Source organism: Maylandia zebra, linkage group LG20, assembly GCF_041146795.1.
Source record: "Maylandia zebra isolate NMK-2024a linkage group LG20, Mzebra_GT3a, whole genome shotgun sequence".
Taxonomy (NCBI): domain Eukaryota; kingdom Metazoa; phylum Chordata; class Actinopteri; order Cichliformes; family Cichlidae; genus Maylandia; species Maylandia zebra.
In genome coordinates this window covers 794586-820194 of record NC_135186.1, presented here as the reverse complement: position 1 = coordinate 820194, position 25609 = coordinate 794586, and the positions used below count along the sequence as shown (strand labels likewise).

At 39.5% G+C, this 25609-nt stretch overlaps 1 protein-coding gene across 3 annotated transcripts in view; it reads left to right on the top strand.

The window, feature by feature from the left end:
- The window catches only part of cacna2d3a (calcium channel, voltage-dependent, alpha 2/delta subunit 3a), a 130298-nt gene that overhangs the window by 43417 nt on the left and 61272 nt on the right, over positions 1–25609 (top strand). For all 3 annotated transcript variants that reach the window (XM_076877974.1, XM_076877973.1, XM_076877972.1), the window contains exons 4-6: positions 4726–4785; positions 19123–19285; positions 24829–24960. In XM_076877974.1, the coding sequence (XP_076734089.1) occupies positions 4726–4785; positions 19123–19285; positions 24829–24960 (355 nt within the window). The remainder of the gene's footprint in view (positions 1–4725; positions 4786–19122; positions 19286–24828; positions 24961–25609) is intronic.

Genomic DNA, 25609 nt, shown 5'->3' with positions numbered 1-25609 from the left:
AGTATCTACTTATCTCTAATGTGTTTTTCCAATTGAGAGACTCCCTGCTACTATGCAAGTTATTTTTCCCCTAGAGCTTTTAGTCCCATCTTATTGCTTGGTAAGTTAAACTGCATTAATAATATGTCAGAACTGATTACCAGAGGTAGAAAATAAGTGTTCAAATGTTCGGTAGAGTGCAGTAGAGCAGAAATTACAACAAGCCATATATTCCTTAATGTATTCCTTGAGAAAATGTAATGCTTTGTAACACTTAAATCCAATAATTTTTGTCTGAACCAGATTAATAGGCTCAATTCTGATTGGAGTTCAGGTTACCTTATAACTCTATACATGGACACACATGCATACAGTTCATGGACTCATGACGCATATAGTACATGCATACTTGCACATGTTTAAGGACTGACATTTGCAAAAGAAGCAGAATAGGTCAAGGAGCTAATACTTCAAGGTGTGAGCTGAGAAAACGATTAACACTCACACGCACGCACAAAAACAGACCATTACCCACTCACAAATGCTGACAAGTATGTTTGTATCGACAATGGCTTTTGCAAGCAGCAGCTGACATTTTGTTGGGAGTGTGAGGCTAAGTGATCAGACCTTCAGAGAATGCTATTCTATCATTCCTCTTTCATCCTCCCTTTATTTCACCGTCCTTATCTTTGTTTGTTCCTCGAGTTCTCAGCAAATGTACCTGCACACACACACACACACACACACACACACACACACACACACACACACACACACACACACACACACACACACACACAGAAAGAAGACATCCAGGTCCTTTCTGCCTTGCTTCTCTCTCTCAGCCTCTCAGAGATCATAAAGAAGGTTGAACACATGTATACATAATCAATAGCCAACTAGAATGAAGCATAGAATGATATGCAACAGTACGCAATGGCCAGGTGTGTTGCTATGGTGAAGAAAATGATTGGTTGGACTCTAGATTACAGCGTTCACTTCCAAAGACAGTCTGCCTGCACACACAAGCGCAGCAGCGCAACACACTAGCGCAGCAGCACATGGCCTGGCTGAAATAAGCTGGCTGATTGCAGGAGTTTTACTGGTAAAGCCATTTGAATGGAAATGTGAAATGGAAGTCTATTACTAAAACTCATAGACATCAGGACCAGCTGTGAAAGAGAGAAATTACTTGCGATAAGAACTTACAATGTGCATCAGTAGAAAGACGTACGAGGAAGCATTGCTGTGTGTGTCTGTGTTTGTGTGTTGAATAGAGATTCCTGAGAGTCAGTCCTGCTGCTCTCGGCCTGAAAAGCCAGTTTCTAGTCCTGCTTCTTTATACTGAGAGAATTCTTCTAAAAGCTCCTCACAACACAATATTTATTTTAATGAACAAAAAACACCCCAAAAACAAGGTTACTCCAAATTGTGCTCATTTTTAAAAAATGCGCACATGCATGAGAATCTTTTTCTCTCTTAAACTGTTCCTCCAGTACTTTGTACACATCAGCAGATCTACTACACCTGTTTAAAAAGCTAGTATATGCTATCAATTGGTACTTTTTTAGTTTCTTAAGAATCTTCCTTGGTAAGGGATCAAGGCTGTAAGGGCGCAGTTATGTCTTAAATCATCATGACTAACACCAGAGGCCCTTAAAGTTTTGTCTTCAGTTCTCAGCCATCGTTAGACTACTTAGTGAGAATAACTGTTAAGACCTCTCAACAGTTAATTTCCATTTTTAACACCGATGACTGGAGCTATCTAAATGTGGACACGTTAAAAGAGTTGTTCACTGGCATTACTGGACCTAAGCCCCTGGTGTAAGAGTTGGACAGGTCAGCAACTTTAATTATACGTGATTACATTATATTAGTTTTACCCGAGTGATTCAAGTGAGTGCTGACAGAGTATAATATTACTTGGAGTTCTTGCCATGCATTTATCATGCTAATGATCTGATAACCAGCAGTTACATAAATGCTCGTTATTCTGTCTGTTAAACTGTAACAAAAGCAAAGATAAACATGAGTAACCTTTGAGTAAAATTATGAATTTGGGCTCTGCAGGGCAAACACCTTGGACTTTGAACTGCTTTAAGGCATGGCTAATTCTCAAAAAATATAATCATCAACTCACATTTTGTGGACCCAGCTAAAGACAATTCAGAGACAGTTTTATGGATCCATTCAGGCAACCGAAGGGGAGAAAAAGCAGCTGACTAAGGTTTTCTTATGGTTTAAACCATTATATCTATAAACTATCTGTTAAGTGAATTTAATGCAAGACTTGGAATTTTTTTAGTTAATGTTTGGTGTTCTGAAAGACATTAAAATAACACAACACGCCTACTTCACTTAACAAGGTGTGGGGTTAAAATATTTGCTTGGCCTTTGGACAAAGGGTCAAAGGGGAGAGTCCGTTTTTCAATTCACATTTCCACACACAACATCCCATAATGAGAAAGAGAAAAAAAGGCTTAAAAGTCTTCAAAATTTATTTTTTTTAAAAGACATGTGCATTAGTATTCACAGCCTTTGCTTAGCAATTATTTGAAGCACCTTTGGCAGCACAGCCTCAAGTCTTTTTGAGTATAAGGCTGTAAGCTTGGCACACCTGTTTTTGTGCAGTTTCTCCCGTTTTTCTTTGTAAATTGGCTCTTGCTCCATCACGTTGCATGGGCAGCATTACTGGCAGATCTCTCCAGAGATGTTTAATTGGGTTCAAGTCTGGGGATTAGCTAGGCCCAGAGTGGTCCTGAAATCACTCCATTTTTATCATGACTGCGTGCTTAGAGTCATTGTCCGGTTGGAAAATGAACCTTTGCGTAGTCGGACTTCCAGAGTGCATGATGCTGCCACCACCATGCTTCACTGTGGGGACAGCATTGGCCAAATGATGAGTGGGTAACTCATCATTTGGCCAATGCGTCATCAGACCAGGGAATTTTGTCTTTCATATTCTGAGAGTCCTTCAGGTGATGTTTACTAGAGTGGCTTCTACTGACTACTCTACGATACAGGCCAAATTGGTGGAGTAATGCAGAAATAGTTTTCCTTCTGGAAGGTTCTCCTTTCTCCACGAGCAATACTGGAGCTCTGTCAGAGTGGCCTTTAGGGTATTGGTCACTTTTTTGATTAAGGCCTTTCTACCCTGATCACTCAGATTGGCCGAGAGTCCTGGTGGTTCCAAACTTCTTGGATTGACTACAAGAAAGCCTGAGACACATGCATCCTGGAAGCCTAGAACTATACAAGATCAACAGGTTCATCAGGAATTTGATGGGGATATGGAAAAAAGCACTACAGGCCAACTTCAAGCCAACAGCACAAATCACCATCAAGTGCGGGATTTACCAAGGAGATGCTCTGTCCCTACTGCTGTTCTACATAGGCCTAAACCCTCTCAGTGAGAAGACAAGACTCACTGACAAGATACAGATACCGACTACGGAATGGAGCAATTGTCAGCCACCTACTCTACATGCCAGGAGCGAACGAGACTTCACTGATCCACACCACTAAGTGTCAACAGAAATGACATCGGAGAAGTGTAGTTGGATGGTAACAAAGAGAGGGAAGGTAGTCAGAACTGAGGGGGTCGAACTACCAGAAGGCAACGTTGCAGACATCGAGGACAGCTACAAGTACCTGGGAATCCCACAGGCAAATGGGAACCACTAGGAAAGCTGCAACCACCAAATACTGCAGAGAATAAGGCAACTCCTGAGAAGTCAGCTGAATGGGAAGAACAAGATCCAGGCAATCAACACCTACGCCTTGCTGGCAATCAGATACCCACTGCTATAATAAGCTGGTCAAAGCAGGAGACAGAAGAAAAAGAAAGCTTCTGACCATCCATGGAGAGTTTTACCCCAAATCCACCATCTTGAGACTGTATGATCAGAAAGAAGGAAGCCAAGGACTGTGAGTGTCAGAACCACCGTCCAGGATGAGACAAAGTGGATAAACTGTCTTAAGTTAAATGTTTTGACTTTGTAAGCTCTGAGCACAAATGGACAAATTGGATAATGCAAAAATGACAATTTTATGCATTTAACAATTTTATGCTACCACAAAAACAAAAGAAAGAATGAACATTTCTGTAGTGACTCTACATTCAGTAGTGCTGAAACTGTTAATTGGATAGAAGGGGGCCTCTTACTTTTTCTGCTTTATATGATAAACTCCATCTCTTAAAATTGTTAATTTTCCATGATTGTCTTTCATTTGCAAACAGTAGCATCAGCTTGTCTGCTTCTGAAGGATGATTATTCTCATTAGATAGGGTGAAAGAAGGCACAGATATACCCTCACCCACATAGAGGCACGCACAGCAGACGGTAACAGCAAGAGGGCGATAATGGAGTGTATGTGTGTGTTCGTGTGTCATCACATGTTGTTGTTGTTGTGGAGTTTATGAGCGAAAAAGTGCATGTGTAAAACAGCATGAACTGATGAAGGAGTTTGTTGTCACAGTGTCCAAAGAACCTAAGGCGGTCATTACTTCTAACGCTGAACCATTAAGGAAAATAGGCTCTTTTCACGAGATCGCCAAATGTCTGTCTTCTATCTGTGTGTGTGTATTTGTGCGTTTCCTGAGGGGTTTTAGTGTAGCCTAAGTGCTAAGGGTGCTTTTAAAGCTGGTCGTAAAGCTTTTTTCTCCGCCTATTATTTTTGACCCACTAATCAATTCACTTCTTTACTCAAGCTTTTCTATTTCTCTTATCTTCTCTACTCCTGTAGAGGCTGGTAGAGGCAGCAGAGGAAGCTCACCTTCAACATGAAGAGGATCCAAACCTACAGGTGTGTATTCTTGGACACTACTGACAATTCAACCAGCTAAATAATTCTGTCATCAATGATGAAAAAGAAAAAGTATCAATTTGCATCATGTTTTATAAATAAGTGTTTACATTTGTTTTTTAGGTTTGCAATTTTTGTCTGCTGTTATTATAGAGAAATAATAATACTTTTGGTACTAATACTAATAATAGTAGCAAACCTTATTTCTACTCACAGCTTTGTGAATTGTGTAGTTAATGTCATCTAAAGAACAAAATATGATTACTATTTTTGTAGAGTTACAATTTATTTACATATTTTGTAAAATTAAAATCTATGCATTGTTTTAATACAACTTACAGCCTTTATCCCAACTATAATCCACATTATTATTCAACATCTTATTTAGCATCTTTTGAAGGGGGTCCTGAGTCTTCTGGGCCCTCCAGTACATACCCAGATCACTTCACCTAAAAGGCATCCTGGTCAGATGCCCAAACCACTTCAACTGGCTCCTTTTAAAGTTAAGGAGTAGCAGTTTTACTGTGAGCCCCTCCTAAATGACCAAAGCGCACATACCCTTTAGGGGATCCCCATTTCTGCCACTCCCTTCCATAATCTTTATTCTTGCGGTCACTACCAAGATCTTGTGACAACGAGGGATGGTAGGAATAGAGATTAATCTTGATCAATCTTGATTCACTTTCATGAACAGCTCTATTCACCACAACAGACTAGTGTAGCATCCACGTCCCTGTCAAGCCTCTCAATCTTCTGCTTCACTCTTCCTTCATTTGTGAGCAGTAACTGAGATACATAACCGCTTCCACCTGGGGAAACAGCTCGTTCTGAAACCAGAGTAGGAGTGGGCACTGCACCCTTTTAATGCCTGGCCTCAGATTTGCTAATTCGAATCCAAACCACTTCACACTTGGCTGCAAACAGCCCCAGTATAAGCTGGAGGTCATGGCTTGATGAAACCAACAGAATCACATTGTCTGCGAAAAAACAGAGACAAAATTCAAAGACCATCAAATCTTCCCCCCTCCATGCTCTGCCCTCGGCTGCACTTAGAAAAACTATCCATAGAAATTACGAACAGAATCTGTGACAAACAGCAGCCCCTGTGGAGACCAACAACCACTGCACTGAAGGGAGTTATTGTACACAATTTGCCTCATGCTTTTCCAAGGCATGCTGGGACGTGAAAGGACCAAGCAAAGGTAACACCTCTTCCACCCGACCACATCAACAGGTGGAATTTTCCTTCACTCCCAGGAGGATAATTGCAGCTCTAATGGGGGCTTGCAAAGTGCCCATATCAGCTGTAATTTTCGTGTGTAGTATGACTAGGGCATTCCCCTGCTGTCTCAGGTAGACCCTGTGATGCTTTCAACATTCTGATAATACCCCTGAATAGGGCGAGGGGTAAGGGGAAACTCTGCAAATCCAACTGCAAATCCTTATTTGTAGTTGAACAAATCTGGAGCCAGTAAAGGTGATGCAGCTGCACCTATAGATGTATAATAACTCAACATTTAATTGCATGGGGGAGGAAACACATCTAGTTTGTCAAATAGATATGTAAAGCAAGCAATAATAGTCATGTTTTTATACCTGGGTATACTCTGTGGGAAACACCTTTTGAGTCTGAAACATAAATCATGAATTATTTATGGTGTTATATCTCTGTCACATTCCCACTCAAACATTCAACACTTTCTAAATGACTCCCTGGGAGTTCCATCCTCACTTCTGCAGACTTGGGCAAATGCATTCAGCTAATCATTTCTGTATACACCCCCCCAAACCAAGCTTCTGCTCTCATGGTTCTGCCTCAAATCCATTTGAGCAGCTTTAATTTTTAGAGTGCAGCTTTGTACTTTGTGTGTGTGTGTGTGTGTGTGTGTGTGCGTGCGTGTGTGCGTGCGTGCGTGCGTGCGTGCGTGTGTGTGTGTGTGTGCGAGAGAGAGAGAGAGGCAGAATAGCTGAATATGTGGCGGGGCGAGTTTGTTCAAGCATCGAGCACATCTCAGAAGTTTCTTAAAGTGGGAGGAGCAACAGCAGAAACTTGAGTTTTAAAGAGGAAATATGATACTAAGTCGACTTGGGAGTATTTGCTGGAAAACTACTTATAAATCGCTTGGCAGCCGTGTTATGTGTGTTAGTGGCAGCAGCAGCGAGTATGTGTTTACTCTGTCAGGTTTTAAAGGTATTACAGTGAATATCCTGCGGTGTTCTGCTGTCATTGGTTATTAAGGAGGATCAGTTGCTAGATTTAACCACTGACTGTTGTCCAGCTCTGCCCCTGTCATTTCTTTTTTTATGTTCTTGTTTTTTCCACAAACTGAAATTTCCTTCCTTTGATCTGTAAAGGAAAATTACACCATTTAACACTCTGACCGTGCTTTAAAACAATGCTCACACCCAAGCGCACACATGCACTGACATATAGAAGACAAAACAAATAAGAGAAACCGCTCCGTTTAACATGGTTTTAACTAATAATTTATTCATAAAACAAGGGCAAGCAAACAAAACTGTCTTCTTCAATATTGGGTTGAAAGTATTGTATATAGTTCTGCATGTTTTTGTGGTCATGTGCATTTGATATTTATGGAGTACTGGGTTTGTCTTTTTTGTTTGCTATGCAGCTTAATATGCAATAACATCGTGTGGGATCACAGTGGTGCTTTATGCTGATAATTACTTGGTAGTGATGAGATGAGCATCCTTTTGTTTTAGCTTTAATGCTTTTTAGCTTCAGACGTTGATACTGGCTCATAAAAACAGTAAATTGAGCATTTTGCATATTCTGATATACAGTTATCAAGATACCTTATACTACCACACCTATATGATGTAGGGCTGCTCAATTAATCGAATTTTAATCAAATTTTAATCACGATTACGATCTGGGCTTTCAACGATCATTAAAAATGACTGAGCCGATTATTAGCCCCTCCCTCATGCTTTACTCTCGCCCTGCTCCGTGTGGCAAATCGAGCGCACCTCTCTGCATTTCGAACATACGTCACAACAATGAAGAGGACCCGAGGGAAGCTCGGAAAGCTCAGCAGAAGTTATTTGGAGAGGAGAGTGACTGCTGTTGGTTAAAAAGAGGTAAAAAAAACTTCAGTGGTGTGGAAACATTATGGGTTCAGTCAGACGTGGATCAAGTAGACACAGTGTGTAAACTTTGCTACGGTGTCGTAGCTGCACCACAGAGCAACACTGCAAAGTTCACTAAACATAGATGTTGACATTTTTCATTGATTTCTTATATTGCAAACATTTGCACTGTTATCAGTATTTGCACACTGTTTTATATTATTTTTTAAAGTCATTATTCAACACATTGTTAACCCTTTAAAGCCGGTCAGAGCAGCACGCTCCGTTTTGTGTGACTATTTTTAAATCCCTGTAGAACCTGAACCGTGTAAGCTAGCGCAATAATTTTGTTTGCATATGAAACCGGAGGAGTTGTACTTACATCTTATGTCATCAGCTTGTCCTCGGTCACGGTTTCCTTCCCCATAAAGCTTTGCAAAAACTGCATAAAAGGCGCTTGCAGCAACAAAAACATAATACTCCAGAAACACGCTTTGGCGATCCGATCAGCTGTTCGTAACACTTCCCACATTGACACAGACGTCACCCTAACTATGCATGTCCGCCATTTCCTGCCCGAAACCGGAAGTGACGTCATTTCGCGGAAAATGTAGTTTTTTACTTGTAGGCCTTAAAAGCCTATACTGGTGTTTTTATAAGTCATGTTTGACTTTTCTGAATAGTTGCTGGGATGCTTAGAACTCGAATTGCACTGCTGGAAATAGTTTATTTTGATGCACCTGCTGTTTTCTTTGCAAATTTGCATCATAGGATTGTTTTTTGTTTTTCCTGCAGTATATAAAAATTGGTGTATCTCCAAAATAAAACTATGAAGACACTCAAACTAAATTTCCTGTTGTTGTAAACTATTTTTTGCAACTTTTTTGTATTTAAAGTTTTGAGGGATAAACCTCTTAAATTTCTCCAAGTAGAAATATTGGTAAAAAAAAACAAAAATGATTTTCAATTTTTTTGTAGTTTATTGCACTTTTTTGCAATTAATGTAATTACTATGGACTTAATGCATACATATTTTTAAAATATGGGCTATAACAGTTGTATTGATGTATAGCAACTTGAAATGCTCCCACAAATGGCACTACAAAATATAAAAGAAAATAATATAAGCTCTGGCGGACTTGGTTCTATGGTAGGTCTTAAAGGGTTAAATAAATATCGTCAAATAATCGAGATCTCAATTTCAGTGAAAATAATCATGATTATCATTTTTGCCATAATCGAGCAGCCCTAATATGATGTATCTGGAGACAAAGGGAAGACAAAGGGAAAGAAAAGGAAGCTGGTGAGAGGGACCGAAGAAAGGAAATATAAGCCTGTAATTTGACCTAACTAAAGAATATTGTTGCCCACTATGACTTCTGTCTTGTCACTGGTAGGAGCAAAGCAAAAATAGCATTAGTAGCACAACTGGAAATAGAGTACTCTACATTTTCCGTACTACATTTTTTCAGATATTGCCCCAAACTGGCAGAAGATGGCTTCAAACTGAGCAACAAACTGAAGAAACCAACTGGAGTACAGCTCAAACAGTACACCGTGCAAACCCAGCTGACTGAGAAGTCTGTTGTATTTTGGAAGGAATATACTCAACAGCTGCAGACACCAAAACCTGTTATGGAAGACAAAAATAAAACAAAACACAGAGTCTGAAAAAGGTTTTTAATTTCAATATGCAATGAAAATACTTTGCTAACTGTGGTTTCTTCAGTAATAACCAGCTCAGTTTCTTTTATACCTGCACAGCAAACTCAGAATCACTCGTGGTCGTGCTGTGCGTCACTTCTAAACGAATAATTCATTGATCACTAACAGCAGAGGATCACACGTGTGGTTAACTTGTTTATTTTATAAAAGAAATGTTTAAATGCCGTTCAATCTGATCGTCGTATCTTATTCATCTTTCTCCCTTCATCATCACCCTGTTCTTGCAGGTATCACTGAGATGACCTCAGTCCTAATATTTAGACATCTTTGTGTTGTACTAACAAATGTATTGGTAAATTTTAAATTTCACAGACAAAGGCAGACTTTGCATCGTGTGACGACCTCATACGTATAATAATCACTATTTCTTTATCGGGCTCATCATGGTAGTACTAGATCATTGTCTTTGCTCAGCATGCTTGTTAGTATGCCTATGTTTGGTTTATCTGATGGCTTATCTATGGGTAACTGGGCTAATATGTTATGTAATTAAATTAAATATTTCTTTTTATTGTAAATTGTGTTTAAATTGTCTGAGCAAAACAGTGAAATGATTAAGCATTCCTGAGGTGTGATCATGAAATGCAGAAGCTGTTTACCTGCATGGGAACATGCATGTATATTATTGCAGCACTGTACATGTACACCTGTGTAGGTGTGCATGGTTCATGTCTGCACTGCTCTGATGGTGGCATTTCTAATAGCGCGTTTTACTGCAGAACATGGTGAATAGATGGTAATTATTGCCAGCTATGCTAAAAATACCACATCCTGTAGGGTGAACCCTCCTCCATCACTATTCTGAGTTTATTATAAAATGTTTGTGGTTTATTGCTATTGGATACATATTTGGCTGGCAGCGATTTGATAGGAATTTCCTTATCTATCCTTTCCAGAGCTCTTCTGCTTCCATGTGAAATTGGCACGGTAATCTGCTGCGATTTTCCTCTCTCACTCTTTTACCCGCATTGCTCATGTACTGTAAATAGGAAAGCAGAGAGCAGTCTCCCATGCACTCTGCAGCCAGTGAATCCTTCCTTGGAGGTTGGAAACAAACAGCCAATTGCTAAGCTCGATGTTGACTGAAAATGTGGCCCCAGTCAGGCGGGAGCAGTGAGAAAGAAGTGCTTAATCTGTTTTTTGTTCTCATACTCCCGTGTCTGGGGCATTATCGTAGACTGCAGAGAGGGAGCCACTTGCTTGTTGCTTAATAATATCAAAAATGTTTTGACCCATGTCTCTGTCTGTGTTTTGCCTGCTTCAGTGTCCTGTCACATGTAGGGCACTTATGTGACTTTTTTTTAAATAGCTATTTAATCAAGACTAGGCTTTGAACACATTGTATATTACACAGTTACACACAACTGGTTGAGACAGATGGGTAAACTACCCTGAGCCCGGTTCTGCTGGAGGTTTCTTCCTGTTAAAAGGGAGTTTTTCCTTCCCACTGTCACTTATAGGGGATTGTTTGATTGTTGGTTTTGTACCTTACAGTATGAAGTGCCATGAGACTCTGCATGAATAAACATGAATTGAACTGAAGTGAAACTTGCACACAAAGTAGTCTGAAGTACTTTGTTAACAGTGTCACAGAAAATGGTTCAAAAAGGTTCCCCACAGAGACAGAAACAGTGTTGATTGTTGAGTGAGGCAGTGGAGGTTTGTAATATTATCTCCTCAGCAACAAGCACAGAGCATCAAGACACTGCCAGTTAGACCCCATGTTGCTTAAAGCTAAACTTTGATCAAAGCGAAGCATGTAAGTTTGTACATTTTTCATTAATATGGGTGAACGTTAGTTCGGTAACAATACCAAAACAGCATAATGTGAAACAACACTGTAGAATATTATTAAGTGAGAATAAAGAAAAGACTTAAGTCACCTCAAACTATTTGCAAGCATCGAACTATTTTCTGTTAAAAGGCAAAATGCAGCTCAAGTATCAAACTTGGAAGCAAAGTCTTCAGTGTTGTTCCTCATGCTTTGTCTGCCAATAAACTTAAGTAGTACCTACTGGTACATTTTTACATTTACCCACAAGCTAACATTAAAACTAAGAAAACCAAGTGGATTTAAATATTTGATGCAAACAAACTTTGTTAATCACTTTTTCCTCTATATTTCTACAAGCTCCAAGAGAAAAGGTCAGATAAATGCAGATCATTTCTATGTTGTGAGGTGTGTTTGTGCATTATACCCCCATGTGGCTTCTATAGACTTCCAGACATGTTTGACTCCAAGTTGTGAGCACACAGTTTAAGCTGCGTGAAGTAGGATTTCAAGTAAGGTATATAAACTCTTACTTGGCCTTTTCCTCCAAGTTATTTACTCAGTCTGCTGTCTTGTTTACCCCCTGATTACTTATATCCATGCCCCCGGTTGTTTTCGACTCACATTTTCACACTCTGGGACTCTTCTTCCTTTCCAAACTGTGGCAAAAAGAGCAGGGAGGTGAGTGGGGAAAAGAGTCTAAGTCAAGATTACATTTAAACGTGAGCACCAGAGGGTGGGGCATCATGGTCAATCCTTCCCAAATCACACGTTGTGTCTTTTTCTCTTGAGGCTGTTGATCCACTGTCTGACTCTCTGCAGGAAAAATATTAAAATCAGCAAAAGCCTTCAGAGATATGGCTTACTGCACTAAACTGCATCAGTGCTCTTCTAGGAGGCAAATTAAACTTTTGCAGTGTGTTTGCTTTTTAGTTTTTTTTTTCATTGACAAGTAATATTTTGACCTGATCTTGATCTGTGACTAAAAAAATGAACACGGGCTGATAGACATGTACCACACTCAACACAGTTTCCATTGTCTGGTGTGCAGCCAGTGTTAGAGAGACGGCCACTTTGTAATTCTAGAGACAAAATCAGCATTATGTGCTTCTATTTGTAAGACATTCCTGCAAAAGTTGCACAAATCTTCACATGTAGAACATTGTGAAATGTCCAGAGAAACACTGGAGCACATTTACTAAAATAGCAGAAGCAAAAAATGCAGGTCAGAACCACCAAAGAGAGGACAAAACAGCATCGGAGACACAAAATCATGAATTTCAAAATCACCTAAATCACCCTTCTTCTCCATTCTGATTGGCAGTTCGAACTTGACCATGTCTACATATCTAAATGCATTGAGTAGCTGCCATCTGATTAGTTAATTACAGAAGGCATTTGCATTAATGAGCAATTGAACAGGTGGTGAGCATTTGTTAAAAGGCTAATTTTCACTTAGCGATCAGTCTCGTGGTTCTATATGTTCAAAAGTCGAGCCAAAGAATTAAAGGCAGAAAGTGATTGTTTTTGTAAATCCACTTATCGTGTGATTATATCAAACTCAGTGCCATAATAATATTTTAATGTGAGGTGGTACATATTACACAATAAATCCTTTTTGGCTTGCATGTTGAAAAAGGGAACTGAAGAGGCTCCACTTTTTACCCTTTGCTAACCCTTTATTCATCCTCTCCCTCTTTGTCTGTCCCACACTAAGTGAGTGGGTGCTGATGCTACAATCTCTCAACGTAATGCACCGCAGCGTTAAAGATCAGGTTGTTAACACTACGATCTGGGACTGCATTAGTGGCACTGGGCTCTCCTTTACTGTACTGCTGGAATGGCATAATTGACGTACTCAACACAGACACCCACACTTGGACACACATGCATAGATGCAGAGACACACACACACACACACACACACACACACACAGTTACACATCATGGCTTGCCCTGGACTCCATTCAGACACCCACACTCGCTCTCGCACTATTGAAAATGTGCAATTTTAATCAAAATGAAAGACAACATACTGTGAATATAAATGCGTTTGTTAGCAGATTAATTAGCTGTGTTATGTCTTTACTTTTTTTAAGCATTGTGTTTTCTGTACTTTGAACTGCTGTTGCCTCTGGTGACTTATCTTTCTCATTTCTGTTTTTCAAAACAATTAACACTTAACATATGCACAGCTCTAATTGTGTCTTTCAACTGAGTCGTCATTAAGTGTTGCTCTGTCTTCTAGGTGGCCACTTCTATAAGAAACCTTTGTTGTTTAAGTGTATATAGAGAGGTCACAATGTTTAAAATGTCATTTTAAAAAGTAATAATTTTAATGGGAACCTCAAAGTAATCAGAAATAATCATAAAGAATACACAGAAACACTTCTCACTTCTATTTTGTTTCAAATTTGAGCATTTTTTTAGTTGCTTTTCTTCCATCTGAGCTGCAATCAGATGATAAATTAATGATAATTTACTCGACTCTTTAGTGCTATGACAAAGTGACAGACAAGGAGAGCAGTGCTTACTGCAGCTGCATCCACACCGAAAGAGATTATCTCATCACGCATCACCTATTAGCTGATTGCTGGTCGCTTGCAGATGTTGCACACTCTGGTTGCCTAGGTAACTCTTTAATATATTTATTACTAGGTCACATGTCATCCAAAACTATACTCTGCTCTCATTGTCACTGGCTTCAATCACTCACCTGGAACTGGAGAACATTTTACGCTTGGGAGCTGGACACTTGCTGTTGTCAGTGATTATGCTGCTAATGGTGACTTGAAGTTACAAATTACAATTAACCTTAAAAGGTATCTGATTAACCCACCGCTGGGCCAACACTGATTGAAAGCATCAAATCACTGCAACTTTATCATGATACAGAGTTTGCTTAAAATAAATTGAAGAGTTTTTCATGTCTGTGTAGTTGTAGTGTCAGTGATAGGTAGCAGATTTGAAAGCACGTTACAGGAGGGAAAATGAGGCCAATAATTGGAACGAGCTAAGACATATCAATATGTCTGAGTGGATGACTGTAAAAAAAAGAAAGATCCAATTTACTGATGCAACAGAACGGTAAGGAGGCAAGCATGAGAAAATGTGTTTCAAATCCACAGTGAAAACTGTTTGTTGGAGTGGGGTACAAAGAGAAAGCAGCACTTCAGTCTTCAGAGACATGCTGCACACTGAGGTATACAATCCCCAGCAGTAATGCCTGCTAACATACAGTATGTCAAAACGTTACATAAGAAGCACTTAAAGGCAGTTGAAGTGCAAATAGTGCTGAGTGTTATGGACTTAACCTTCACAGTCCCTGAGCTCAAACATATCTGAACATTTATGGGGCACTCGGTAACTGAAAACGCCAGCCATTCCTCATATCGCTATAACAACACCGTTATTGAGTTTTTGTTCCAGAGCTAGTTCAAATAAGGCAAAGGTATTCTAAAACCCCAAATCTTTTTATTCGATTCCATTACTCAAGGCAAGGCAAGTTTATTTATATAGCACAATTCAACAGCAAGATCATTCAAAGAGCTTTACAGGGACATTAAAAAACTAAAACAAATAAAAAGCATGATTTAAAATGGAAAAAACAAACAAAAAACACGAGATAAAATCAGTAGTTAAAATGTAAGTTTTGAAATTTTAACTTAAAAGTAAAACAGTGTGGATTTGGTGCTTTATTCCAATATAGCTGAGAACAGCTGAGTCTTCAAGCTGGATTTAAATAAACTGAGTGTTTCAGCTGATCAGAGGCTTTCTGGGAGTTTGGAGCATAAAAGCTGAATGCAGCTTCTCCATGTCTGGTTCTGACTCTGGGAACTGATAAACTAAACTCACTAACTCACTAAAATAAAAAAACAACTCTGATGTCTTTATATTTTAATCATAATAATAGTAATAATGCTAATTTGTATTTTACAACAGGTGGACTTTTTAAAAAAAATCCCACCTGTTGTACAGGCAGGGAATGAACAGGCAGATGGGAGGGATATTAGTCTGTGACAACCTGGAAGTGCAACAGTTTCCCCACAGATATCCCTGATGATACAAGCCAAGTCACATAAATGCAGAAGGGAGCCAATGGGAGCTGAACACCAGGAAGAGACAGAAGGTGGTGAGGAATGCACAACAAGCTAACAATGGGAAATAAGAAGCAGCCTGAGCAGGAACACAAAAGGGGAAAATTGAGTTGAGAGGCAGAAAAGCAAGTAAATGAGAGAGAAACGGTGCAAAAGACAGAGTGAAGACACAATGGAGCTTTACCTTAAGCACGTGCAGTCACTTTAGCTTCTATGTGCCAGATATTAGTGTGTGCATCTATGGGCTGTGTACATGAAACTCCCGTTTTGTTAGTATTGGCCTTAAATGCTCAACATGTTAAGTAGAGATCAAGTCTGCTGTGAAGTGGGTTTTACAAGCTCCTCTGCAATGATATCCTACTCAATGTTTAACTCCCCCTAGCTTAATTTTGCTTGTTGCTTTATTAACACAAAACTGTTAAATGATTTAATATAATAATGTTAGAATATTATATTATATTATCTTTTACAGTGTTCACAGCAGTTTTGCTTTGCCAGGATCAACAATAAGTAATGCAAATTTAAAACATGTGAAAAATGATTTAAATGAAGACTTGATTGAATATTTAACAGCCACAAATGCAACAGTTGTAATTTTCATTACTGCCATTCACACAGTCTTTGTGCAATGCATGTATTTCTTCTGGAGAATCAGAATCAGAAACTTTATTGTCATTGTCATGAGAACAACGAAATTAAGAATGGTCCCCGATCATTGCATCATCCCTAGCAATATCAAAATATAAATAAAACAATAAAATTCAATAAATAAAATAGATAGAATACTTAAAATACTAATAAGATATAACAGTAAAACATTCACATACATTCCCACACACATGCTTCAGACCGTGCATAGATTAACACAAGAGTGGCGTGATGGACATTTTTTTGTAGTATTCAGATGTGTTATTGCAGTTGGATAACAGCTGTGTTTGAGTCTATTAGTCCTTGCTCTGATTGCCCTGTACCGTCTGCCTGAGGGCAACAGTTCGAACAGGGAGTGGCCAGGATGTGAGGTGTCTTTTATGATGTTTTGGGCCTTTTTAAAACAGTGGGCGTTGTGTAGAACTTCCAGTGTGGGGAGAGGGCAGCCAGTGATCTTTTGGGCGGTGTTAATGATCCCTTGGAGTGCTTTCCTCTGAGCCCCTGTGCAGCTAGTGTACCAGATGCATATGCAGTAAGTTAGAACACTCTCAATGGTGGCTCTGTAGAAGGACACCAGCAGTCTCTGTGTGATGTTATTCCTCCTGAGAATTCTCAGGAAGTACAGTCTCTGTTGGGCCTTTTTCAGCAGCTCGGAGGTGTTCACACTCCAGGAAAGGTTCTCCTCCTCCTGGAGCTCGACTCTGAGAGGTTTAAGTACAGTTGTGCTGTGTCCGAGGAACTCAGACCTTCTTTACCAGTGGATAAAGGTACAGTTAGGTCAAGTACAATCAAAAAAAATTAATTAATAAAAAATCTTGCTGTCATTTACAATCACACCTGATTTCTCGATTTCTGATTTGAGGGAGATTCTGAGTTCCAGATCAAGTGGTATTGTAGACAAGATATATATTCTAATACATTATTGGAATGACATATAGCTGTGAACACAGGCTAACGTATCATTCACAGTTCTGCACATATCTATTTTTAATATTTTCTATTTGTCCCTCTCAGCAGCTTCATCTCGTCTCCTTTCCTGATTTTGTTCTATAATTATCATTAAGCAGTGAAAATTTATCCTGTTTCACTGCATTTGTATTCGTTAACAGCCTGTTTGTTTCATGGTTACAGGCTTAAAGAAAACCCTTTAAAATATCCTCGCACTTCCTTCTATCTTTAAAGGCACATTTTGAAGTGATTCCCCAAAGCAAGACAGACATGAAAATGCTGGTGTCAGAGTCAGCTCATTTAAATCCTGTTCATTTTGTTGGACTGGAAAACACAGGTACCAAACTGGTTGTAGAAAATAGATGATATTCCAAACATCATAAAGGTCAATGTGCCTACGATTTCTTTTTACAAGTCAAGTCCCCAACATTAGTGAGTTGCATACTAATGTGCTTGTACTGTAAGTAAATGCTTACGGATGCAATCTCATGCAGTGGCTGATGTTATAATGTTGTGTTTCTTTAATCTGCTCGCTGCTCCGTATGCTTTGGTCATTTCATCTTTTTTTTCCCTCTTATGCTAAAATGCTTGGCCTGATCTTTTTGTGTTCATGCAGGAATAGAAAGATTCAGGTAAAAGCCTAAAAATATGGAACAGAATATGCAACACTGATCTCACCTTGAAATGGCAGTGTTCCCCTTGATAAAAGGCTAATAAGTCTAATCAGGCCTGATTAATTACACCGATAGGCACTGTTGTTGCCAGCCTAATTGATGGCTTTATCTGTGTTTTGCTCTGTGCTGAAGGGATGATGGTGCTTCACAGAGACGCTAGAAAGATTTAGCCCAAATGAAGGTTATTGGTGCCAGAATAGAGAACTGGGTTGATGGGGCAAAGGGGTTCCTCCGTCCCATGTAGAAAAGGGCCTACTGAGGTACGTTGTAGGTCTATGGGCTAAGTGCTTGCCTCCATACAGACTGACTCTTTACTTCAGTCTGCTGTCTTTTCAGTTACAGCTCATGCCTCAGGAAGTCCAGAGAGTGTCTGTGCCCCTCTGAATGATAGCACATGTACGGAGGCTTTGTATTAGACTTGAGGGAACGGCTTTTCATTTTTGTCAAGAGCCCTTTTCAGACCTTATTCTGTTTGATTACAAGAGAAATCATTGTGACTGTGAGCCATGTAATCGCCACTGCACACCTGCCCAGGGGAGTGTTGCTGCTGCTGCTGAGAATAAACACAAAGTAAAGGATGTAGATGTTTCAATTCAAGTAAGAAAGAAATTAAGCAGAGCTTAAAAGCACTTGTTAGGACCCACATATTTGTAATCATTTTGAAGAAAACTGTATTTTGTTTAAATTAAATGTAGGGGTGGTGGTTTGAATGTCAAAATCAATGTGGCATCACTTGGGAGTTTTTGGCCACACTTGTAAATAATCCTGAAAAGGATAAGAGGAAGAGGATGGATGACATTTGTTTTATTTGGGCACAGTTTCACAACTAAAGACTGTTTTTATATCAAAAATAGTGTCAAGTCATGAAGAACATTTAAACATGCTGCTTTCAGCTTTTTGTTCCTCTGTATGTGTCTGTATAGTTTATTTCCATGTAAACACTGAGATGTTTTTCGCTTGCTTCACTGTGTTCATCTGATTGTTGTCTTTTGTTCTGCTTTAACTGTAGCCTTTGCAGGCATTGCCCTGCATGGCATCTCAGACTTAAGAGCCTTTGGGATGCTGGGAGTCATGTGCTCTATATTTATCCAGCTTTATGATTTATTAATAGTCTCCCCAGTATGCGCAGTACTAAAAATACACCAGAGCCAGAACATCTAGCTAGAAAGGGAGTGTTCAGAGGTTTGAGGAGAGATCTGTCCACTCAGCAGCTTTCCACTGTAACAACATGCACGTCTGGGATCATCCAAGGATTCAGGTTACCACAGTACGCAATATCGACTCTGTGTGGCAGCTTCAGGGACTGTTTAGCTGTGTTGTGTATGTTATGTTGTGTGTGTGCCTTGTTTTATGTCTGTTTCTCTCTCTTTCTGTCTCTTTCTAGTATGAATACTTTAATGCAGTGCTGATCAATGAGGTGGATGAGGAGGGGAACAGTGTAGAGCTGGGAGGGGAATTTATCCTGCAACCCAATGACCATTTTAACAACTTGTCAGTCAACCTCAACCTCAGCGTGGTGCAAGTCCCCACCAACATGTACAACAAAGGTACGTTCACGACCCCCAATGTAAAGTAAAAGTGCTTCAAAATGCATGTGCACAATACTGGCTTGGTTTAACCCTTAAATGGGTGAGAAAAGATATGTGGCAACTAAATGGACATCAAAATTGGCCTCCCCATGACTCAGGGTGTAGAACCACATGGATTTCTCCCAGCCAATCAGCAAAGATCAGGTTATGTGACAGTGACACAATTGTATCTGACCAATCAGTAATGGCCTGGAGCATTTCAGACATCAGTGTTGTTTTACAATTTGAGATACTAGGTTTTTCGCCCCTACCTACTCTCACACCTGTGGTCCTAACATCAGAACAAGCTGTGGTATGTGGATGAAACCCATGTTTTTATAGTCAAAGGAGCTTGCAAAGAAAAGCGTCTGGACTTCTTTAAGTTGCTTGAAGACGTTTCACCTCTCATCCGAGAAGCTTCTTCAGTTCTAAGGTCAAATGGTGGAGAGTCCCAGATATAAACCTAGTGGACAAAAAGACAAAAACATGGCAAGTCCAGACGCTTTTCTTTGCAAGCTCCTTTGACTACGATGACCTGGATGACTGAGAACCTTCACAGACACCATGTTTTTATAGTTCAGCAGTTAATCTACATGTTGAGATCACTTTTCTTGTTGTTGTTGTGTCACAGAAACGACTAAAAACACTGGTCTAAAAATGTGGAATCAGAAACACAGTTGGTGTGTGAGCTGATGCGCATGTCCGGAGGCAGATTTGAATTCATTAACTTTAACTATTTGGATCATCCCTGCCACACACTGACTTAATTAGCAGTTAAATAATTAGACTTCCACTACCACAACTCGAGAAGTCATGGCCTTGTACAAGGCTCAGCGGACAGCGTGAATGTCATGTCAACTTAACCAAGCTAACAGAGGCAAAGAAATTATAGGGCGAGAGCGAGAAGGGAAGAGGGAGACGTAAATGAGAAAGAAAGTAGGTTAAGTCAGACTGATGGAAGGTCTGAGCAACAGATTAATTGCAGCTAGGTGGAAAAAAGAGAGGAAGGAAGTGAGAGTGACAGGAGGTGAATGAATGAAATGAAATGAATGAAAGTGCTAGGAGCTGGGGTTGGCAGGCTTGTAGGCTGATACAGCGAGAGCAAAAGTAATTTTGATTTGATTCACAGGCAAATGAGTAGAGTTACACACACACATTCATACAAGCTAATACACACACGCAGCTTTAAAGATTTTACTTTTGCGAGATTTGTTCGTGGGTAGCAATAACTTCAGCTTATTAGCTGGAACTTCAGGGAGCTTTTCAAGATTTCAAGCCTCACTTTTCTGTTAAAAGACATTTACGTCTCTTTTATATGTCCTTAGAGTAAGAAAATGTATGTGTACAATTATTTAAAGCATTTGCAACCATTTTTGCAATAAATTTTAATTTTGTGACAATTGCATGTGCATGTCTTTAATGCTGGATTTGCACTTTTTATGTTTAATGTTACAGGATGCTAGCTAGCACTATATTTTTTTACAAGTACCACGATCTTACAGAAAGGGGGCTCGCAGGTGTTCAGACAGAAAATAGCCCTGTGCTGGAAAACACAAGGTGCTATATCAGGGCAGGTTTGGGCTACAGGTGCAGCTGAGAGGATGAAAAATGATCCAAGAAGGCCAGTTTTAGTAGCAAATCTAAGGTTTGAAGGGTCATCTGATGCTATTGCACTGCGCAGTGTTTCGGGTCATTGTAATGCAAGTTTTTAGAACTTTTAAAAAATCTTTAGCAGGCAGTCTAACAATCTTACTAAAATCTGAAGGTAATCTTTCAATAATCTTTTCTTCAGTATATTAAATTGATAATGATTCTGAGCAAAGTTCTGGGATGAAAAAGCAGTTTTTCCCACACAGTCAATCGCAGTCATCTCAACCTGTTCGTAATGCTGCTGAAGAGCTGTTTGTAGCCTCTGTACTTCATAAATTGTTTGGCATCAGCTGTGATGAATCGCAGTTTAGGTCCATGGCAGCAGAGAGCTCTCCCCCTCTCCAGAAATTAATCGCAAAAGGAGCTCGCCACTTTCAAACATCCATCTTTCAAAAATATATCTCACACAGTCATTTTTATGATGCTGAATGACAGAAACGTGACATGGAAAAGTAAACCTATGCACACATTTAAAGGGGGTCACAACAGTCCACGTATGTAAATCCAGTACGTATATTCATACATACACAGAGCAAATGCTTTTCCAATTCTCTCCCTTCATGGTTTCTTACTCGTGATATTTAGCTTTCCTCCTTGATCAGTGGACGTAACCTAATAACATGAATGATGACAATAACCTGAATCGTGTGATTCAGGATAATAAAAGTAATATTTGTGCACATGAACATGTATATATAGTGTACAATGCTGTAATGATCGTGGCAGCTTCTTAGACTGAAGTGGAGTGCATTAGCTGAGATGAATTTAAATGACAGCTAATGGGGAAGTAGAGCCCATACTTCCTTCCTCATCATGAGCTGAGATTGTAATAGACACTCAAACTGCACCAGAAGTGACTATTGTTGTGTAAATATGGGCTGGATCAAATCCAGCCTCCTCTCAACTCCACTTCATAGAGGTGGATGGGTGTTTACTATCAAGAGAGGGCTTTAGTGTGCTAGCTTCCAGAGGAATAATTCAATCATGGCTTATTGGCATGACTGTTGACAGCAGAACAATGCTGGCAGCATAGACAATGATGGGGAATCTGTTATCTGCTTTTCTTTCTCTTTGTCCATTAGGTACTTGTCTGTCTGTCTCCCAGTAATTTTCTAGCTCTTTCTAGCTGCCTTCCTGTCTTTTTTATTGCAGTCTAAAGGGTATATTTTGTGTCTGTCCTGCCACACACTTGTGTCTGTCTGTCTGTGCATCCTGTTCTGCTCCCATCTTCCTCGCCCCGCTTCTGAACCAAGTAATAACCAGCTATAATAAGCTTGTCTGTCTGGTCTCTAACCAGTACATTCATAACGCTCTCAGCCTGCAAATTGAAAAGAAGGTTTAGTAATTGGATTTGCCATTTGGACAGAATTATAAGCAAATACTATTGCACATAATGTATGCAGTGTATAGCTGCACATGGTTATTGTGGAAGACGTGCAATGAATAAGCCCACATTTCCAGTTTTAGCAGCTTGATGCAATATTTAGCTTGAAGTTCATAGCTGTCTCTGTTTGTCTGTCTATCTATTGGCACCAATATAGTAACCCTTATGTTGTCTTAAATTGGTCATTTTTTCTTTTGGGTTTTTAATTGCCAAGCTGAGTTTAATTGTAGCATGATATTTATAGAATAGATATCACTAAGCCTATAACTGTAAGCATAAATTCAGGATGCAGTAACTACTGGTTTGTAAATTACTGCAAATGTATTAAAAAAAGTTATTTTGAAAAGATAAATGTTAAATAATAGCAGTAAGGTTTTACACATCAACATAACATCAAATCATCTGGTCCCCAGCAACCTCAGAATAACTGCAAAACAGGACATATTACACCATGTCATTATTTATTTAACAAATATTAAGACAAAGATTGAGGAGCAGTGTGTGAAAGACTAAGTATACCCTCACTATGTCCATAGGAATTAAGAGGAGCAGCCAAGTGAGGCTAATCAGATGCATTTGACTACCAAGTGTGAGCACCTCTATAAAGCAGAGGCTGTGGCAGCTTATAGATGAATCTAAATGTGTTGCAAAAATGTAAACTTGTATTTTGACATTTCCAGAGCATTCGGGGTTGTGTGAACATAATGCCAAAAAGGAAAGTCATCAGCAATGCTGAATGCTCCGCATCAGCCTGAAAAGGGTTACAAGACCATTTCCAAAACATATTAAATCCATCATCCAACTACGAGAAAGCTTATTCACAAGTGGAAAATGTTGAAGGCAGTTTTCCCAGGAGTGGAGGTCCAGGCAAATTCACCCCAAGGTCAGGTCGTTCAATGTTCAGAAAAACCGCAAAATGGTAAATGGCCTGTATTTATATAGCGCTTTACTAGTCCCTAAGGACCCCAAAGCGCTTTACATATCCAGTCATCCACCCATTCACACACTGGTGATGGCAAGATACATTGTAGCCACAGCCACCCTGGGGCGCACTGACAGAGGCGAGGCTGCCGGACACTGGCGCCACCGGGCCCTCTGACCACCACCAGTAGGCAACGGGTGAAGTGTCTCGCCCAAGGACACAACGACCGAGACTGTCCAAGCCGGGGCTCGAACCGGCAACCTTCCGATTACAAGGCGACCTCCCAACTCTTGAGCCACAACACCCCTCAGACTCTGCAGGCATCAGTTAGCGTGTTAAATGTTAAAGTTAGAGACAGAATGGACAGAAAAGGAGTGAGTTGTTTTGAAGGGCTGCCAGGAGAAAGCCTCTTCTCTCTGAAAAGAACATTGCAGCACAGCTTAGATGGCCAGTGTGCATCTGAACAGACCACAAGACGTCTGGAACAATGTTCAGACAAGACAAGTGTCAAACACAGCATGTCAACATAAACATCTCACACCAGCTGTAAAACAGGGCGACAGAGAAGTTAAGCTTTGGCCCTTTTTTGCAATCACAGAAACTGGTCACTTTGCAGTCATTGAGTCAGCCATGAACTCCTGTGTATCAAGGTCATACTAAAGTATAAACACTCTATACTAAAGTGTTGCTGCCTGTCTGACAATTAAAGCTTGGCTGAAACTGGGTCACACACCAGGACACAAGCGCAGCAGCAAATCTACAACAGAATGAAAAAAGAAAAGAGGTGACAAGTCAAAGTCGAGTATTCAGCTTCACTGAAATGCTCTAGTGGGACCTTAAAAGAGCTGTGCAAGAACCATTGCCTACAAATCTTAATGAACTGAAGCAACGTTGTAAAGAAGAGTGAGACAAACTTGCTCCACAACAATGTGAGAAAGTCAGACAGAAAACAATTCAGTTGAGTTACGCCTGCTGACCGTGGCTCTACAGAATTATGGAGTTTACTTCCGTTTACACACTGCTTCTACATTTGGACTTTTTGTTAAATAAATAATAGCATTTTGCTGTTCATCTGTGGTTGTACTCACCTTTCTTGTAAGACCTGCTTAGAGTTTTTTAATGTCCTGATACATAAAACTTGAAAAGAGGTGTACTTTCTTTTTACCATGACTATATATAATTATTGTACTTTTTATGGGTTAAAATTCAGCAGTCTCCTCTATCCTGCCTCTTTTTCATCCTTTTAATATTGTTTCTCTTTTCTCATTTTTCACTCTGTTTTTCTGCTAACTGCTTTTCTTGAATCTCTCTGAAATGAATAATGCCTGGTAGCAGCCTGTGGACGTGCAACGTGTGATATGATATGACTGAATGAGCAGGCACCAGAGAATATATGCTCCAACCTCCTAGACTGCAAATATATATATATATATATATATATATATATATATATATATATATATATATATATATGTATATATATATATATATATATGTATATATATTTATATTTAACGTTTTTTCCTCCCTTCAATGTTTGTCTGCCTCTCCATTTTTCTCACTCAGACTCCGCCATTGTCAATGGAGTGTACTGGTCTGAGGCCTTGAACAAAGTGTTTGTGGATAACTTTGAGAGAGACCCATCACTCATATGGCAGTACTTTGGCAGTGCCAAAGGCTTTTTCAGGCAGTACCCAGGTAAGTGTGTGTTTGTTGTAAGGATGGATGTGATCTGGGGATGACTGTCTGTGTTTTTGTAATTAAGTAGTCGTCTTTATGAAGCAGAAATGGGAATGTTCAGTAACTGAGAGCAGGAGAATGGAGGTTAGCAATGAGCTAGAGGGGAGCAGAAATGCAGAACAGTGGAAGTTTGCCGAGATTAGACTCTGTGTAAAGAAAATAAGAAAAAACTATAAAAACATTTGACACAGGTGAGGTGGCGTAAATATTTTTATAGGAGAAGCATTATCAAAAAGGGGGATAGATGTTATATTTAGCATTGAATATGATGAAATCCACAGAAAGTGTTTTACTTTTCTGTTCTTAACTTTTTACTTTTTTAACTGTAAATTTAAAAAAAGAAAATTTTAAATGTTCAGTGTTACCTGTTGAATTTTACGCGGTTATCATACCTCAGCTGTCCGCTGAAAGCATCTGACCTCAGTTCCCCCAAAGTCATTACTGCATTAATCAATTCTATGCTTAAATAACCCATCAAATCATATTTTCTGTCAACTGGAAAAAAGCCCAAAACAAAACATGAAAATACCCTGCAGTGTGTTCTGTGGAGTGTTTTTAGTCAGAACAGTCACTCTGCACTAAGGTGCTAAAGGGACTGCCAATTGTG